General features: G+C 29.4%; 1 protein-coding gene across 1 annotated transcript; it reads right to left on the bottom strand.

The window, feature by feature from the left end:
- Nucleotides 1–5,596: 5,596 nt before the first annotated feature.
- On the bottom strand, nt 5,597–19,004 carry LOC107441710 (uncharacterized). The gene is made up of 5 exons (XM_087154018.1): nt 18,847–19,004; nt 17,748–17,871; nt 14,546–14,676; nt 11,836–11,965; nt 5,597–5,880 (listed from the first exon to the last, which is right to left on the bottom strand). Exons 1-5 carry the CDS (start codon nt 18,875–18,877, stop codon nt 5,748–5,750), a joined length of 549 nt encoding a protein of 182 aa, XP_087010144.1. The 5' UTR covers nt 18,878–19,004; the 3' UTR covers nt 5,597–5,747.
- Between the last annotated feature and the right edge of the window lie 332 nt (nt 19,005–19,336).

Genomic DNA, 19,336 nt, shown 5'->3' with positions numbered 1-19,336 from the left:
TACAAATGTAGGATCAACAGCTCACGTGGGAGTTTTTTACTTTAAGTTTAGAAGTTAAATATTTTCGAACTAGTTACGGAATGTTCAACATATTTAAAAGTAGTTTTTTTAATGCATTTTAATAAACTTCAATAAAACTATCGCTAATTTTTTATTACTATATGAGCGTGAATAGGTTTTATTATCGAATTTTTGTTGCTTACACTAGTAGGTACCGTTGGCACAAAATTTTCACACAATGAAAATGATCATAAAACAATGAGCATTGTATTGCAAAATTTTATGTATCTACTCTTAGCAGTTTGCAGAATTTACTAATATTTTCAAAGATTCTAAATTCACACACAATACCAATTTCATTTTCTCACTTTTATATTAAATTATTATTACTTTTTCTTATTCTCTATCATGGAAATTGGAATCTATTAAAAGTCAATATTTTACTCTATTGCTGGATTAGCATTACAATACAAATTTTTTTTAATCAATACCAGAAACATATGATGAAAACAAAGTTTTTTTAAGATTCAAAAAATATCCTGACAAAAAATTATTGATGAAAAATATATTTCGAATGAATTTTATTGCAAATGTGTGTTGAAATTACAATTATGTTCCACAAATAGTAATTCAATGTAAAACAATTGATTTTTTGAGCTTAAATTATGGGATAAAGTCACATGACTTTTTCTGGAGTTGAACAATAGAAACAACTAGAGAGTTGAATGCTTTCTTTGTCTGATCACCGCATTTTTCGACGTTTCTTGTCACGCAATTTTTTTTATTTTCGTCAGCAGGAAAATACTTTTCAAAATTCTTTGCCAACATGGCTAAATGATTTTCAATTATTACAAAAACAACTTTTACACGTTCTTCTTCAGCCTTGTAAGTTTTAGTACAATCATTCACATTTGCAAACATTGTTAGGCTTTTTTGCCTTCAAATTTCCGCCACACAATTCCAATTTTCTATAAAAAGCATTAACTTCATCACTCGTATCCAACACACGTGTTGCATCTTGGAGTTGAAAATTCAAGTTATTTAATTTTTCGAATAGGACGACCTAGTCGCCCAATTTCATTACAAATAAACCATCGCGAAAATTCTCAGATTCCAGTCTGTTATCTTCTAGGAAAATGTCGATTTCATAAATATGTTACAAAAATTTCTCACGTGATAAACATCTTGCCTCGCAATTAAATAGTAACGCTGAATGTACTGAACCCATTTCTTAAGAAAGTGCGAAAAAAAGATTATGGATTTCAGGGGTCTCATTTTTATATAATTTACTGCGGTTACAACTGTAGTTAACACAATATTCAAACCAGGACTCATTTCTTTCGAAGCCAAAACTTCTCTGTGGATCATGCAATGTGCCCAGACGCATTGAGGCGATTTTCGCTTAACAAGCACTTGTATACTTTGGAATCTTTCGGACATTGAACGAGGACCATCGGTGCATATTTCCACCCAATTTTTCCATTCTATGTTTGCCTCATTCAAGAAATCATTTAAAATAGCAAATAATGTGAGCGCTGTTGTTTTGAGTTCGATTGGTTTGCAGAAAAGTAGTTCTTTTACTACTGACATAATATCACAAAATCGAACATAGGCAATTGAATGAGCATCTATATTACTATCTGTTGCTTCATCAAGCTTCATTGAAAACAATTTGTCACGTAACTTCGAGAAAAGCTGACACTTCAGCTACATCACCAATTTGTCGAGCTACAGTATCATTTGAAAGAGGCATGTACTGTAATTGTTTTGAAAAATTATCTCCAAACATAGTTTCTACAATCTCAATTGCTGCTGGCTTTTACCTAACTTTTGTTCTGGCAGTTATTTGAAAATAATTTAAATACAGAATCCAAAATACTCCATTGTTGTATACATTTTATTGAGAGCGGAGGGCGCGATGAAAATTATGATTGAAAACTGGACCTCGAATACTGAAAGGTTGAGAAACACTGCCTTACTCGAATTCTTCATAATATTGAAGCAAACCAAACAACTGAATCGTTCTTATTTCTCAGTTAGATTTGATTCGAGAGTAGCGTAAACCTAATAAACGTGTTTGATATAAAAGAAAATAATAATAAAAATAGATCAGATATTCTTTACATAATGTTTCTTAATTCATAAGAATTGAGCCTTAGATAATTTAAAAATTTCAAAGTAGAAACGAGAACTTAATAACATATCATATTTTCTTTCAAAACATAAAATAAATAAACTAAAAGAGAATACACCAGTAACATACTGCAAAGTATTGTGAAAGATACGAAAAGGTACCCTATCTTAGAATCGAGCTAACACGTCTTATATATTAGTGAATTGTAATTGTAATATTGTAGTGGTAGACACCCTACAGTACTCCCCCACCAGAATTATATCTGTGATAGAATTCGATGAACGTATACCACTAGTTGATTCGTTGCTGTTTTGTGAGAAGCCGGGAGAGATGTATTAAGATCACCGTTCTTTTTGAGTGCTGCATGTGAAAGGTGTATTAACTTCACGGTCCCTGTCGCTCCTGTGTCCGTTAGCAGTCGAGTGTATGCAAGCCGACGTCGTGCGTGATCGAGACGAGACTGAGTTGCAACAGTGCGAGGAAGTGGTTAATGTCGCAGTCACAAGTAGCAAGTTAAATATTCAATGTGAACCCATCCAACGAAGTAGGCGTTACTGTCTAGGTAGGCGTGTTCATATCGAAATAGGCGTTTCTGCCAAAGTTCGCATCACGTCCGGGTCACCAATGTGGGGATAGTAGTTATCGACAATGTCAACCTTCATCTACGAAAAGGTACCCCATCATAGAATCGAGTTAACACGTCTTATATACTAGTGAATTGTAATTGTAATTTTGTAGTGGTAGATAGCCTACAGTATTAATCCAGCAAAAATTTTCATGGTATGGAATTTTTAATGTATGCAGAGAATTTCATAAGGCAATTGACGATATTTAAAGGCACGCAAAAAGAAAACTAACATCTGTTGAAAGAGACATTACTTATCTTTTCTCGATAATATGTAGTTATCTATGATTTTCTTTTTACTTCTGCTTGAGATTGAGAATTCCAGATTTTGTTATCCACAAACCCTTACTTTATTATATAGAAATTCAAATTAGCTTACAAGATTCTAAATAGTCTGAACGCATTACAGTTAACCCTCGTAATGTAAGATACACTCTTTTAATGCAAGCATACAGAAAAAGAATAATTATTTCAAAAGCTTGGGATAAAATCAGGATTTGAGATGATAACAAAAATTAACAGCTATTTTTGCATCTAATGCTAACTTTGAAATTTACATTTTTAAAGTAGGAAGTCGGAAATTACATCACTAAAAGTTTACTTTTAGAACATCCCTAAAGGTTTATTTTCATCGCTACAAAAATATTAAAACATTCCTAGAAAGTGATATCTCAAACGTAAATATATAAAAAAAAATTCGCATCAATTTAAATGTTTGGAAGTTATGAAGTTTTTAAAGTGAAGGCTTTTAATTAATTCAAATCGTGTTATTTTTTTCAATTCAGTAAATTTTTAGAAAATTGTGAATGGATTAGTAGTTTCCACACGCACTCGATGACACTTGCCAACTATCTGAGATTGCTACACAATCTTGTATGGTTCGTTTTGAGGTGAATCAAACTACATTCGTTCCTTCCACAAGTTAATTCTGTTTTTAATGTCGCCTGGATTTTGAAAACATAAATAATTTCAGAAATTTCATAATAAGGAAAATAATCTCTTAATTTTTTTTTCTTTTTCCCCCATAAGTAAGCATCACAAGTATTACATATTTCTATTATTGGTATTTCCTTTTTTTTTTCAAACTCTTAGTTATCAAACTTTACTATTTTAACTTCTAAATATTTTAGCCACTAAAAATGTAGACCGTAAAAACTTTATCACTTTAAATTATTGGTCATTGAAATTTGTATTATTATTATTATATTATTATTAAGCATTTTGCCGGCCGGCCTGCGTAGGGGGCAGGGAACTGTCCTTGCATCAGAAAGGTCCTGTGTTCGAATCCCGGGCAAGTATGGGTGTTTCTTTCTCTCTCTGTGTGTTCTATGTCCTTTCTCCTTTGTGTGTGAATGTGACCCTCCCTATAAGCGAGTTGTGGTTGTGTGAATGGCGTGGCAGAAGTCGAATTCCTAGCCATAGATGGCACCACTGAAAAACAGGAGTAATCGTTCCCCACTGCCTAAACAGGCATACGACCAAAAAAAAAAAATTAAGCACTTCTCAAATACTTCAATTAAACACTTTTCTAATGAATGTTAGAAGAAAAATTAAATCTTCTTTCACCATTATGTAACTTAGCAAAAATTTTCCGCGCTCTTGCCAAACCTCTGTCAGATAGCTTTCATGCCTCAAAATAAAAAAAATTTTTAAATTAAATTTTTTTTAAAAAGGTATGCTGTTATTAGATTATTTCAGCTACTCGGAGATGAGATTTTGCTGCATGGAAGAGGATTGGGCTACCATGCTCAAATGGTAAAGTATTCTGATTGTAGCGTTTACAATCTGAATGTGGTGATAAGTTGTGCTAGAGATGCAACGAAGGGCGTAATTTTTTTTCCAACATTTTTTCTTCGGGTATTGAGAGCGGCATAGGAAATGGTTAATGATTGCATTAGATTATAATCTTTTATAGTAAACCAAATAAGTTTTAAAGGAATTTGCTCATTGTTTAAATTGTAGAGCTGTGGGGGGGGGACTCTAAGCGCAGAGGGTGGTATGCATACACTGCTGAAAGTAATAAGTTTTAAGCATTATGTTGTGTGTACCAAAAACTACCCGAGTATTCAAAATATCAGTTAAAGGGGGAAAAGAGGATGCATATGTACGATTTATTGCAAGACGCATATGTACGATTTATTGCATAGAAAACTTGATTATGTATTTATTTTCAAATAATTTCATAACTATACTCTGTTGCAAGTTAAGAGAAAACCATTATTTTTATGTAGAGAGCCTGTTTGCATATAAGTGCATGCTAAATAGAAGCTAAGCTCAAAGCGCGAACGAATATCAACATCGCCTACTTTTGAAACAACCTAGCACGTCCTTCATTTTGTTTATAAACAATAGCACAAACTAAATTTTTGTCCGACGAGTTTACTTTTTAAAATATTTTATATTGTTTTGAAAGCATAATTATATAATTTGACAGTTGGATAACTTAAATACTATACCGCAATGGTATTTTTTTTAAACTTGCAACGAAGCATTAGATGATGAAAAACTGTAAATAAGTGTTTTTAAAAGAATATTACAATTTGTTAAACTAACAGATACCCGTTATAACTAACATGTTATAACGGGTATCTGTTATAACTAGCAAGTTATAACGGGTATCTGTTATAACTGGTGTCTGTAGGTTATAACTAGCAGATACCCGTACAAAAATATCATTTACAGTTCTTATCATGCGACAGAAAATATTGTGATATTGCTCGTGTATTCAACTGTACCATCTGTAGACTGAGATTTGTAACCTAATTTTAAAGTTTATGAGAACGTAACTATTTTCATAAACAGAATGCTGTAAAATGTGCATTATTATTTCGTTTTTTTTTCAAGTGATTTTTTTAATTGATCTTCATTGGAGCTTTTATGGAAAATCTGAAATTCAAGAAATTAACAGTACATTTTATGTAGATTTTAGTAGGTTTAATTTAGTTAATGCATGAGGATTTTTGTAGAGGATTTTTAAGATCCATAAAATTATGGCAATATGGTGCATATTCCTTTTTGGACTTCAGCATATTGTTCCACAACATATTTAAATACTTCTTTTGTTCTAACAGTGCATTTTTCAAATTTTTCATACATGCAATTCTTTAATCCATCGATGTGCCTGAAAAAAAATAGTCATATTAACCATATTAAAATTATAAAACAGATCAACAAAGTTAAGAAATGGATGTGTTTTGACACGAAGTGTTTTTTAAGTTACGAAATTCTTAACAAAGCGATATAAGAATGTCACTTTTATGTAAATAGTTGAGATACAAAATACTAAAAAAAAATTTTCGTATTTTTGCTCTACGTATTTTGACAAAGAGTTTTCTTTTTCTTCAGTGTTCTATATTAATTAAAATGACATTGTTCTTATACTATTGTAAAAAGGAGGCGTTGAAAAGTTTCGCAGCATGGATGTGTTATATGTTAACGGCGTATATGTTACCGGCAAAGTATGAAATCCGGCATTTATATAATACCTAGGCATTATATAGAATGCCTAAAACTAGCCGGAAAAGTATGAATTGATTTACAATTCACAAATGTCCTAGGCATTATATATAATGCCGGATGCTATTTAGGCAAAGTATGAGATAAACGTCCTGATGAGGTTATTATGTAAATGATGTGCATGTTACTGTGAATGACCGAAATCGGTGGTTGTTGACTTTCACCGGTGAATGTTGACAATCACATAGTCACTTTGATGAATGTCCGAAATATTTATTACATCCGATTTGATATTACTTTATTCGTGCATATAATTACATTTATTCGATATTTTAATACTTACCGACGTTAGATTAAAAGAAACATCAGTGTTTGGAGTATCGGGCAAATGTATACCAGGCAATGGGACTTAACTAGACCAAGTATATATTTCGGACATTTACCGAAGGTCTAGTCATACTAGGTCTAGTTAAGTGCCATTTCCCGGTATAAATTTGCCCGGTATACCCTACACTGATGTTTTTTTAAGGTCAAGTGCCATTGCCTGGTATACCATTGCCCGATACTCCAAACACTGATGTTTCTTCTAATCTATCGTCAGTAAGTATTAAAATATCGAATAAATGTAATTATATCCACGAATAAATTAATATAAAATCGGATGTAACAAATATTTCGGACATTCATCAAAGTGACTATGTGATTGTCAACATTCACCGGTGAAAGTCAACAACCACCGATTTCGGTCATTCACAGTAACATGCACATCATTTACATAATAACCTCATCAGGACGTTTATCTCATACTTTGCCTAAATAGCATCCGGCATTATATATAATGCCTAGACAAAGTATGTAATACTTCTCATATTTCATACTTTGCTAAAAATGTCAGGCGTTATATATAATGCAGGCATTTCATACTTTGCCGTTAACATATATACTAATAAATTCTTCGTTTAAAATCAATAAATAAATAAATTTTTACTGAACACCTAACTTCATTATAAAATCATAATATAATTTTAATACTTTATGTCTAACAATATTATAACAACATTAATTATTTAATACTTTGTGTCAAACCCCATTATAACATTATTAATATTCCGTAATACTAGATGTTAAACGTAACTACCCACTGCAAAAATATCAGATCAAATCACATTATAAAGTACTAGATTTATTTGCTTGCACCAACTGTAAAATACATTTTTACCGTAAAATATTATGCAGTTGCTTCTGCAGCAATATTTATTTGATTATAGTGATTTAATGATTTGGCAGCAAATATTACTGTGAAAGTTGAAGCATATCATTTTTTTCCATAATATGTTCCGTTACAAACGGATTTTACGGCAAAAAGTACCGGACCTCTGAGCACTAATACTTTTTAACGTAATTTGTTCCAGAGTTTTTTACAGTGTACTCGTGAAACTTTACGTCTGGAAATGCATTAAATTGTGCCTATTTCCTTTCTTGATTCTTTATTGATTCGATTAAATTTAATTTTAATTAAAAACATTTGAGTTCCGCCCCACTCGTTACACATTAGAGGCTGAATTCAGTTTCTTTAGTAGTGAAAAATGTTTCGTTTAACTAAATTTTATTCTATAGACATAGTTACAGGGTAAACCAACCAGTGAAGGAACATTTCATATATATTGATTAAAAATAAGATTTTGAAAGTTTTTCTTTCGATTGATTGGTAAAAATAGTTTACTGCCAAACAACAGGAAGTCATCTAACAATGTATTGGATTATCTGGTCACATAGTGTTCTCTGGAAAAAATTTTGAATTTGTTTCTATCTGTGCAACACCCTGTTTCTGTGATAATTTTATATGGTGAGTGCTTGTATTTATCTGTTTAAAGTGGAATTAATTGTATGTAGTAATTTTATTTTTCTCACTGGGAAAAAGAGAATTCAAAATATAGTTATTAAAGTTACGTTTATTTATTTTAAGCATAGTATAGGCAAGTACTGAGATAAAGGGGTGTTTATTTACTGGATTACCAAACGGTGAAAAACCAGTGAAGGAACAAGTGTTCCTTTACTGAGTTTTTTTTCTAAGTTAATGAAAATAAAAGATAAACTTTAATTTTCTTGTACCTTTAGTGATGTTCCGCATCAAAAGTATGCTAAAAATACGAAAAACAACTTCTAACCAGTGAGGGAACAGGCACGTTCCTTTACTGGGCATAGATTTCCCAGTGAATGTACAGTGTGTGTTAATATGCTGACACTTTAATTTTCAGTTCATGATTACCAAAAGAGTTAACATTTTTCAAGTATTTATATGCTATAATTTCAAGAATAGGCTTGTTTTTAAATATTTGTATGGCTTTTAAATTCATAAAGAGCATTAAAAAATAACCAAAATTAAGTGTTCCTTTACTGGGAAATTTTGTGTTCATTCACTGGTAAGAACGGTTCCTTCACTTGGTCTTCTTATTACTTGCTATTTGAATCTCCAAAACTTTAAAACAATATTATACAAGTTCTCTATAATTTTTTTTACAAAATTTGTAATTAGTAGCAAATATGTTGACACCGTCATTTAACTAAAATTACGAATTTTGAAATTATTATGATTTTTTAAAAGGCAAGCGAAGCTTAAGTGCTCCTTCACTGGTTAGTTTACCCTAGAATATTTAGTTGCATTTAAAATGCTGATAAGGGATATTTTTTAAACACAGATCAAATTTTATATTTTTAGCGATTTTAAAAATCTTTTAAGTAATAGTTAGGAAAAATAACAGCAACGATAGTTTCCTGGAAGCTGTTTCATGGAAAAACACAGTTTTAATTAAATGTTAAGTGGTTAACGTAAAATATTATACGTTAAAAATGGATTTTAAGATAAAATGGTTTTTACTGCACAAAAGTGACAGTACTTTATACAGTACAAGAAACAAATGAAATAAAAATAAAAATATGACCACCGAAGCCGACGTCTTCAAGGGGTACCGGCCTCGGTAGCCATTAAAAGCAAAACCATTTCTATTTGAGGGAGAAGCAAATGCTTAAAAAATCTCCCTCAGTACCCCGATGGTTTTGTATAGAGGTCCAGGAAAAACAAGATACTTTCAAAATAATTAACAAATTAAAAAAAGAAAATCATTCAAAGTCATCAGAAAAACTCACTAAGTCACAGGTCAAGCATCAACTTCAAAACCAAGTAGAGGAAAAGAAAACACTAAAAACTGAAAAACCAACGCTCCCTATTATAATGCGCAGAAGAAGTTTAAAATGAAATGAAAAAGGTCAGGAGAAAGAAATACGTAGACAAATTAATAGATTGCTTAGCTGGGGCTGCTCAGTTAAGACTAGAATTGCGCCCTGTTAAAAGAAAAAATTATATAAAAGCTTAGAAACCATCAATCATTTTATTAATTAAAAAAATAACATTACAAAAATTAAAAGGAAAATCATTTTTACTCAAATTATTTAAAAAATTATCCACAGCTTCCCGAAAACTTTCAACATTATTGCAAATTTTCTTGATCCTGACTAATTGTGAAAAAACAGTACTTTATACAGTAAATTTATATCGTACTTTAACCGAAATTTTTTACAGTGTAAGCTTTTTCTCCTTTACATAGTTAAAATAAATAAGGTCAGTGTGTCTAAATGTGACATTTCCCAAATGCGACGATGTTCAGTTACGTTAAATTCTAATTCAGGAATCATCTCTAAATGCAATAGATTGAAAATTTCGTATCTTTGGAGTATATCCCGATTCATTTCCACACTTTAAAAGCCGTTTTTAATGGACAATTTCTCGTCATGATTTCATCACTTATTTTTATTAGCATCACTTATTTTTATGGAGACGGTTTTTCCCGAAATGGAGGTTACTATCGCCGGATAGCTATCACAGGTGATAAGACCTCGTCCACAACACTGCATTGACTATCATTTTAATCTGCTCCAAGAAAAAAAGGGAAAATACTACTTGCATTAGAATTAGAGGAGTTGTAAAATCACTGTCGCATTTAACGTCAGATTCCTCGAGTGAACCTAAACACTGTTTGAAGTCCTTAAATGCGACGCTGTCCTTTGCAACATTTCCAGAGATATATGTCGATTACAGCGACCGATAACATCTATAAGTTTTTCCATATAATTACTACTATGTGATCAGTTACTTAAAATTGCAATTACAAGTAATTGCATGAAATTGAATCTTCGACGGACGCTTCTTCCATTATTCGTCCGAAATGAATATTCTGCGTTCAGAAGTATAGTCTAAATAACAAATATTTGTATATTGCACTTCTAATTTAGAAGCAGCAATTGCTGTTTTTTTTTTGAAAATTTAATTTTTTTAAATTACAATTTTACAGTGTTGAGCATAATCTTGCATGTCTTTAAAATTTAAAAACTCATTGAAAAAGTTTTTTGCAATAACAGGACCCTATTTGCACAAATTCACAAAAGCAGCTCCCTGGTTGAAAGAATGTGACTTAGCGTTTATTTTATATTCACAAATTACCAGTAATTTTTCACAATTTTTACAAAAACGGACCTATCACGAAATGTCTGGACAGACCCCTGATGACAATCTTATATAAAACAAAAAAAAAACATTCCATATCCATTTTCCGAATACCCCTCTAGGGTAGATCGGGATTCTAATTAGAGGTGAAATAAAAATATTACACTGTTAAAATTTTCTTTCTAAAATTATGGTGAAATAACTGGCAGCTGTCTGTTCATCCGATTAACCGTAAAGTTTACGGTAAAGAACTTTCTTTTCCTTTACGGTTTTGAAACCATTTACAAAAAGTATGGTTATAAAACCATACAGTTTTTTTTAACCATTTACAACTAGCATTTTTCAAGAACGCATAAAAATTAATTATTTGACTAGACATAGGAGCTTGACTTTTCGTGAGGTAATGGGCATTGGAGAGTTCCGGACACTGGAAATTCTTCATGTGTTGAAAGGAATGGAGGAAATATTGTGGTGTCAACACTAGGACTCGAACTCCAGTTCTGCCGTTCATGAGATTGACTGACAAGCCCGCTCGGCTATGATATGTACGCAGTAGCAAAGATCTAAGTAGCTTCATTAGGTGGTTCTAGTTAGTGCTATAAAATTCTGGTTGTTTAACTGCATTAGGTGAAAGCAGTTAGTAAGCAGTTTTTATCAAACTTAACAGTTTAAATACGATTTTATTAATGGTTATTTGACTGTTTTGATTAAATATGGTAAAATAACCATTCAATAAATTGTTATTAAGCCATTTTTTCCGAGAAATTTCTAGCAGAGTACAGTCATCGTGTTTTCAAATTCTATGCAAATTTTAAAGGCAGGGTTAGAAAGAATTTCAAAAATATCTATTGATTTCCACTCGTATGCAAAGTTTTTGAAAAATTGCATTTAATTATTTATTTAATTAAAAAAATCAATTTAATGAAAAAAATATATGACTTAATTTTTAAAAATATAGAAATAATGTTATGCATAATTTGCATAACTATACATTTATAACGAATATTATATTTTTTTCCGATTAAAATTTCGGAAATATAATGCGAAACTTTCAGAAATCTCAATCAGATTTTTAAGAATTCTGAAAGTTCATGCAATAAACATTGAACAAATAATTACCTGCAAATAGCCCTCATAATTTCAGTGATATCACTAAAGGGTTCACTTTTTGGTTCCTTTTTCATCTCATCAGCACATGCGTCGATATCAGTCAGAGTTTCTAAACTGCATTTTGGATCAGATTTTATAGCTATAATAATAAAAATTATAATTATTTGAATTGCTCTTAAATCATTACCATTTTGCGTAAAATATTGATTTTAATATAAATTAAACTAAATTAACTCAACGAAGAAACAAAAAGTATTAAACACGATGTTTAATTTATAAATAAACGTAATGTTTTTGGGAAGTTACTTTTCAAATTAGACTAAATTGAAAAATATATTTACTTAACGAATTCAGTAAAATGAAGATGCTTATTTTTAAATTCAAGAACAAAATTATTCCTCGTGCATTACTGATAAAGTACAAATCGAGGCTTACAGCCTTAAGTATGGTAGCAAACAATGTAGGATTATTAAGCAGAAAAACATACAAAAGGGCAAGTAAAATTTAGAAAAGAAAAATAATAAAGAAAATAAAAAGTAATAAAAAGAGTAAGCATAAAAAACATTTGCAAAAAAAGATGGGGAAAAATAAAAATAAAAGTAGAATAAAATGAAGATGCTTAGCAAGTAGCAACAAAAATAATTCATATTTCTCACAAAAATACTGTCTTGTAGAGTCTAAATTTATTTCAATATACGCAAACACATAATTTAACAACCTTCACTACTGAAATCAATCGGCATGAAACTTTTCAAACGTACTGTCTATGTCCTTTCGAATAAAATCTACCTAAATTGTTCTGAGAACTACCAGATATGGTAAAATTTATCGTGGTTCTAACTCTATGGGAGAACCAAAAAATTCGATAATTTTTACCGGGACGCTTTGATAGTGATTTTAGTAAAATAAAAAGTAAAATTTGGTTTTATGATACTTGGTAAAATTTGGCAACTTTATCACGATACATTTGAGCTAGATGTAAAAACCATTTATTCTGTTGAATTTATTTTTCAGTTTTGCATTTTTTTACTAAATGTGCTGTAATAAGAACTAAAAATTTAAAAACCGCTACCAAATGAATGGTTTAAATGCTGTATATTTTAGTTTTTATTGCCAGAATTGTTGCTTTTTTTTCCAGGATTTTTTTTCTCTGTCTATAAAAAAATCTCAACAAATCAACATAAATTTATGCCAATTTTAAAAATTTAAAATGAAGTATTTTTTTCAAAATTATATGGTCAATGTATTACATGAAATTAAAAGGAATTAAGCATTTCTGAAAATTTAAAAAAAAATGATTTTATTTAATAAAATCTTTTTATCGATATTTATTTCTTATTTGTACCAAAGTTCAATTTTCACTTATTTAATAAAAGAATAATTAGGTAAATTAACAATTAGGTACATCAACAACAAAAAATTACAAATATTTTCTTCTTCGTGTATAAATAAACTGAATTTTCATTAGAATGTTAGATTTCAATTTATTCTAAGTTCAAAAATATGCTTAATAAAGAAAATTCAGTGGAACAAAAAAAAATCTGCTAAAAAATTTTATATTTCTAACGGTGATTTTGTTGTACAAATTAAATTTATTTTATTAAATGGTATTTAATTAGAATCCTTAACTACTGAAATTATATGAGCGTAAAAATTTTCAAAACTTAGTTTAACAGGTCTAGCTATGTAAATTGTTTCCAGTTACGTCAGCGAATCCCGTATTGCACTGGATAGCGGCATCGCGTTTACGCATTGCAACAAGTAAAGCGTTTCTGAAATAGGATTATTATTATTATCCTTCTTAATTATTATCATTATAAATTATTATCATTCTTCTTAATTATTATCATCATTAATTATTATATTTTCAATTATTATCATTATTAATTACTATCATTATTAATTATTATAATCATTAACTATTATCATTATTAGTTATTATCATTATTAATTATTATATTATTAATTGTTATCATTGTTAATTAATTTTTATCATTATTAATTATTATATTTTTACTTATTATCATTATTAATTAATTATTATATTATTAATTATGATCATTAATTAATTATTATCAGTATTAATTATTCATCATTTTTACCAAAATTTAGCATTCGATTTTTCTAAAATTCATTTTTGTCATCGAAGTATGTAATTAAAGATCTTAATACTCGAAATCAATTAGTTTTATTTTCTTGAATAAAAACCTTAATACATTAAACGTTAAAATTAAGGGAAGTCTAAAAGGGAGTCGGTTGGGTATATACCAATAATGCTAAAGCTGACCTTTTCCAATGTACCTTTTCTCAGCATCTAAGCAATATATTGCTTTATTTTTTTTTTGACAGCGTATTCACATAAACATGTTTGCACTGTCATAATTTTTATTGCATGGCTTAGGCAGAATTGTTTTAAGAAAAACTGTGAAATGAAAAATTTAAATTTTTTCAAAAGTTTAATAATTTTTTATCAAAAATCATTCGCAACTTAAACAGTATTCCCGTTAAAGCTAAAACATTATCACAGCATACAACTGATATAATTTCAAACATCCCAAAAATAATTTCAAAGCTATATCATAAGTAGTTTCTTAGAAAAAGGTAAGTTTTAGCATTATTGATATATGCTCCACTGACTCAACTTAAACATTTAAAATATTCGAATGGAAAGAAACTAAAACGTTTTTTAAAATACGTTTTTAAAAATATTATTATTTACCGTTGTATGTTTCTGTTCCTTCCGTGCAGATGTTGGTAACAGTTACGTAAAGTCTTTCAGCTACTCCAGAAAATCCTGTATTGCATTGGACAGCGGCATCTCGCATGCACTTTGCAATAAGTAAATTATCTCTGAAGTAAGGAAGATATATTTTTATCATTATTAATTATGATCATTATTTATCATTTATTATTTTTACCATTATTTATCATTCTATTTTTCTTAAAATTATTTTTATCATCGACGTAATTAAATGATCTTAATACTCGTAAACTGTCATTTATTTCTTTATTTGAAGAAGAAATCTTAAGTCATTAAATATATAATTTAGTTTTTCCTTTTGCTTAAAATTTCTTTGTTTGTTTTATAAAATTTAAAACTGCAGAATTAAATATATTTACGCTCAACACTTTATTTTCATAATTACCTATTTTTTATTTCTTAGGTTCTATGATGTTTATAATTAATGTACCTTGGAAAAATAATGATTAAATATAAAATATTTCATTTGCAATTTAAAAAATCATTTGTATCATGTAAATTAATGTAATTAATGAAATCTGAGATTAAAATGAGTTGGTCAAACAGTTTTTAAGAAAATGAAATTAGAAAAAAAATTTGAGGGATTTACTTACTTTTAATTAAATTTCAGGGCATACTTTAGGATGGTGTAAAAATGTAAAGATTTTCCAATTGAAATATTTTTCAATGATTGAAATATGTGATTTAAAAAAAACCAACAATTAATAAAATATGCCTTTGCATGTACTTATCGTCAAATAAGTGAGATTTTTACAGATTGCAAATTGGTTTTGGTTTGAGTAAATTTTCCACTCAAAAAATTTTCGTTAATATATATATGCAGTCAAGCCCCGCTATAGTGAATCTTCAAGGGACCGAAATTTCTGTTCACTATAACCGGGAGTTCACTATATCCGTTACGCAGGCAAATTTAACTAATGGTTCCCAAACTCCTCCCTTTTATTACATTATATTCATATAAATGACTGAAAAATATTATGCAGTAGCAAAAAATGTGTTATTTTTTATCACTCTTCGTCTTGCGTACAAATAAAAATTAGTAATCTTTAACTGATGAGCAATCCTCAACATCAGATATGGAAACACTTCCCGACTCTCAGATAATTTTTCCTGAATTTCTGTTATTCCGCTTTTTAAACCTGTCTAACCTGCCATTTGAGCTCTTAAAAGTAGTCTCATAAAATCGCTTAGCAAATTCATCGACATTTGTGTTGCCCAGATACTTCGATTGGTGAACCACTTCAGTAATGCTTCTTCAACATCCTTGTGATCTGCTTTTCTCAGCTTTTTTCTGCCATCTAAATTTTTTTCATGAGCAGAAATTATTAATTACCTATTTTTCCATACCTTACAAACTGCAGATTTAGATATTTTATATTCCCTGCAAATATCAGCTTGATTGCATCCATTTTCAATTTTTCTGATTATGCCCATTTTATCGTCAATGGAGAACGTTTTACGTTTACTGCTCGCCATAGTTAAATTTGAGACACTTGTTTGCAGGATTTTTTAAACTGAACTGAGAGCAAAAAGGAGTTGAAATGAGGGCCTTATCAGCACATATTAGAGTCCAAACCTCTGACCAATAATGAATAATTGCTCATTCCCTCTGACGTAAAATGCATAGTGATCTGACTGACACCTTACAGGGGCATCGTCTGCATGGGTTGGCAACATCTGCTTTATTGTTTGTTTCGGGATGGGAAAGTAAGATAAAAGAAGCAAACAAGAAAAAATGCTTATAGCTTCGTTCTCCTCTGTAGATGGTTTTGAAAATCGGTATATGTATTTCTTTTCTTTCTTTTTTTTGAAGTAGAAATTTCAAAATTATTACAAAAAAAAATCAGTTGAAGACAGAAAAAAGTTCATTATATCCAACTTCCTAACTTTTTTGGTTCACTATCCACAAAAAATAACATTATCCGCGTATAGCAAGGCACGGGACCGAACATTTCGTTTATTATATACGGGATTTCACTATAAACCGTGTTCACTATGGCGGGGTTTTACTGTATATATATATATATATATATATATATATATATATATATATATATATATATATATATATATATATATATATATATATATATATATATATATATATATATATATATATATATATATATATATATATATATATTTGTTCTGAGAAAATATGTTTACAGTCAAAGATAACTTAAGTCATATTACACAAAAATCAGATCAACAGATCAAAAGTTGAGAAACAGAGTTTGATTAATAAATTATGAAAACAAGAAAAAAAACATTGAACTTTCATCAGTATTATTATTAGGTAAGATGCATAATTGTAAAAAATGATACTTGTTGAAAAAATTAATTCAGAGTTAGACAATATTTAATTTTATCTAAAGTCAAACATTCCCAACTAACATTCCCCTTTTGTTCAATTTAAGTTCTTGATTTAATTTTTGTATTTGATGTTGCTTTTGTTTTTGTATTTTGCATCCTTCATCTCTTTCTGTATTTGTATTTTTCTTTTCTTTTGATCTCTGCGCAGCGTTAGGATAATGTCTGTATATCGCCTTCTGCATTGGAAAAAAATAAGAAAAAAAAAACATTCCTAACTTTAAGGTTAATATTCCCAATAATAATATTTTAAGTTTAATCCAAAAAATAAAATTTTTCTTACTTTTTTGAAAAAATTCGCATTTTGATATAAATAAGCTCAAATTATTTACTTACGTGAGTTATTATGCCCGAAAAGGCTAAACTATCGAACTTCAATTCATAACTATGATTTCAATGAAAAGAAACGTCAATTAAAATTTAAAAAAAAAAAAAGTTATTGATTTTTAATATGAATGTAAAACTTACTCTCAAATTCATTTAATATAATCTCAAGTATCACGTTCGTAATTGTAAATTTAATATTCCCAATTATTGAATGATTTGTTTAGTTTTTAATGATAAAATATCCTGTTTTTTACATTTTTTGCGTGAAATTCATAAAAAAAATTTTATTACTATCACCAATTATGATTAAAAAAAGTTAAATAAATTTTTTCTCAACTCGAAATGCTTTCTTTCGTAAGTTATATACTAACTTTTGAACTTAACTTATCAAGTACAATACTAAAGAAAAAACTACTAGACTGTAAGAAAATATTAAATTATTATTTTTAAATATGAAACTTACTGGCAAATTTTCTCCCTTCCGTCAACAGGTTGCTCAGATTTTCTCTCTAAAATTCCTTTCATATTGCATTCCACAGTTGCTCTTCTGAAACATTCGAAATCGCAAGTAGCCAAGCCTAACGATACTAAAATTTAAAAAATATGAAGAATTAAATGCAAGTATCATTTTTATGATTAACACAAAAGCGCTGACTGCAAATGAGAAAAATTCGCCCAAAAAAATTGATAGTAATTATTGGAAAATTTGGTATAATTTTTGTATTTTCATAAATAGCACAGAATTCACTGACTTCAAATGAAAAAAATTTAAACTAAGAGTAGTTAATGTTATTTATTTATAATGACACTTAGACAAGCCAAGCTCTTCAACCATTAGCCTTGAGAATTAAGTCAAGAAGAGCTTCTTCGTTTGACAAAAGAGCACCGCTAAGGTGAAAAAGAGACTCAGCTCAGAATTTTTCCTGATAGATTGTAGCACCACTCATGCGTGAGGCTTTTTCCACTATCTCCAGACTTCTGCTTACTCACGGTAGTGGTCTGCGATCGAATATAGGACTTTCTAGACCACAGATTTTACGAGATCATATATCGTATGTACTAAGTGTTTCTTAGGGGATCTAGGGGAGAATTGCAATCCGGCCCCTTCTGTGCAAAGTCCGATGCTTCAACTACTGGTCATCAACGAGCAAGAGTAGTTAGAAATTGTTAGAAATGCAAGTACCATATTCATTATTATCTTAGAAAGCGACGGATATAAATAAACAAAATTGAATCAAAAAGGTAAGAATGGCTGGAAATTAACTATAAATGAAACATTTTTCCCCTAAAAATGTTAATTCATATGATGACAAATCTTTTCAAAAAACCACTTTTATTAGAGCACATTTTACATGAAAATTTATGAAAAGAATGATATTTAACCCCAATCAGAGTATGCATTACATAAGTTCATGATATTTTATCCTAACTAGAGTATGCATTACGTAAGAGTTATTGTAAAGATAAATTTCATGATATTTTATCTTACTTAAGAGTATGTATTACAGAATTACATAAGAGTTAATGCGAAGATAAATTTTATAATATTCAATCCTACTTACGGCAGAGAACTATAGCGCTGAGGAACTTCATTCTGACACAATTTCCTGAAACGTGTAAAAACAATCAAAATCGGAAAGTATTTAAGTAAATTTTCCTTGAGAAAATTACAGATGGTTCTAGCAACATCGCAATCAAAATTATTTTATTAATTTCTTATCAAGGTATCAAAAAAGAGTTAGAAAGAGAGAGAAATAATCTAAAAACGGTTATCTATGTAAGACAGCCGTGAAAAGAGTGAAACAAATTATTTGTCACCTGCAATGTAATCTTTTAGCAAAAAAGTAATATTGACTAAACTCATAGTAATTTTATTGCTATTATTGCGACATTATTTTTTTTTCTTTAATTATGGTATCTTGCAATGTTATTGACTCACTGATGTTTAACATTGCGTAATTTGTACACTGAGGAAAAATAGGGTCAGAACTATCAGAATATGTTTCTAGATCTAGAGTTCTATTTCACCATGTTTCTAGATCTATGAGATAA

This window comes from Parasteatoda tepidariorum, chromosome 10 (assembly GCF_982258835.1).
Source record: "Parasteatoda tepidariorum strain Cologne lab strain chromosome 10, Ptep-v5.0, whole genome shotgun sequence".
Lineage (NCBI taxonomy): Eukaryota > Metazoa > Arthropoda > Arachnida > Araneae > Theridiidae > Parasteatoda > Parasteatoda tepidariorum.
The sequence above is the reverse complement of the archived record's forward strand: the minus strand, read 5'-3'. Positions and strand labels throughout refer to the sequence as shown.

Excerpts from the sequence above, each read along its gene's own strand:
- LOC107441710 (XM_087154018.1), bottom strand. The coding sequence starts at position 18,877 with ATGAAGTTCCTCAGCGCTATAGTTCTCTGCC. Across the intron at positions 11,966-14,545 it reads AGGAACAGAAACATACAACG|CTATAAAATCTGATCCAAAA; the intron begins GTAAATAATAAT and ends TTATTATTATAG. Across the intron at positions 5,881-11,835 it reads ATTATGAGGGCTATTTGCAG|GCACATCGATGGATTAAAGA; the intron begins GTAATTATTTGT and ends ATTTTTTTTCAG.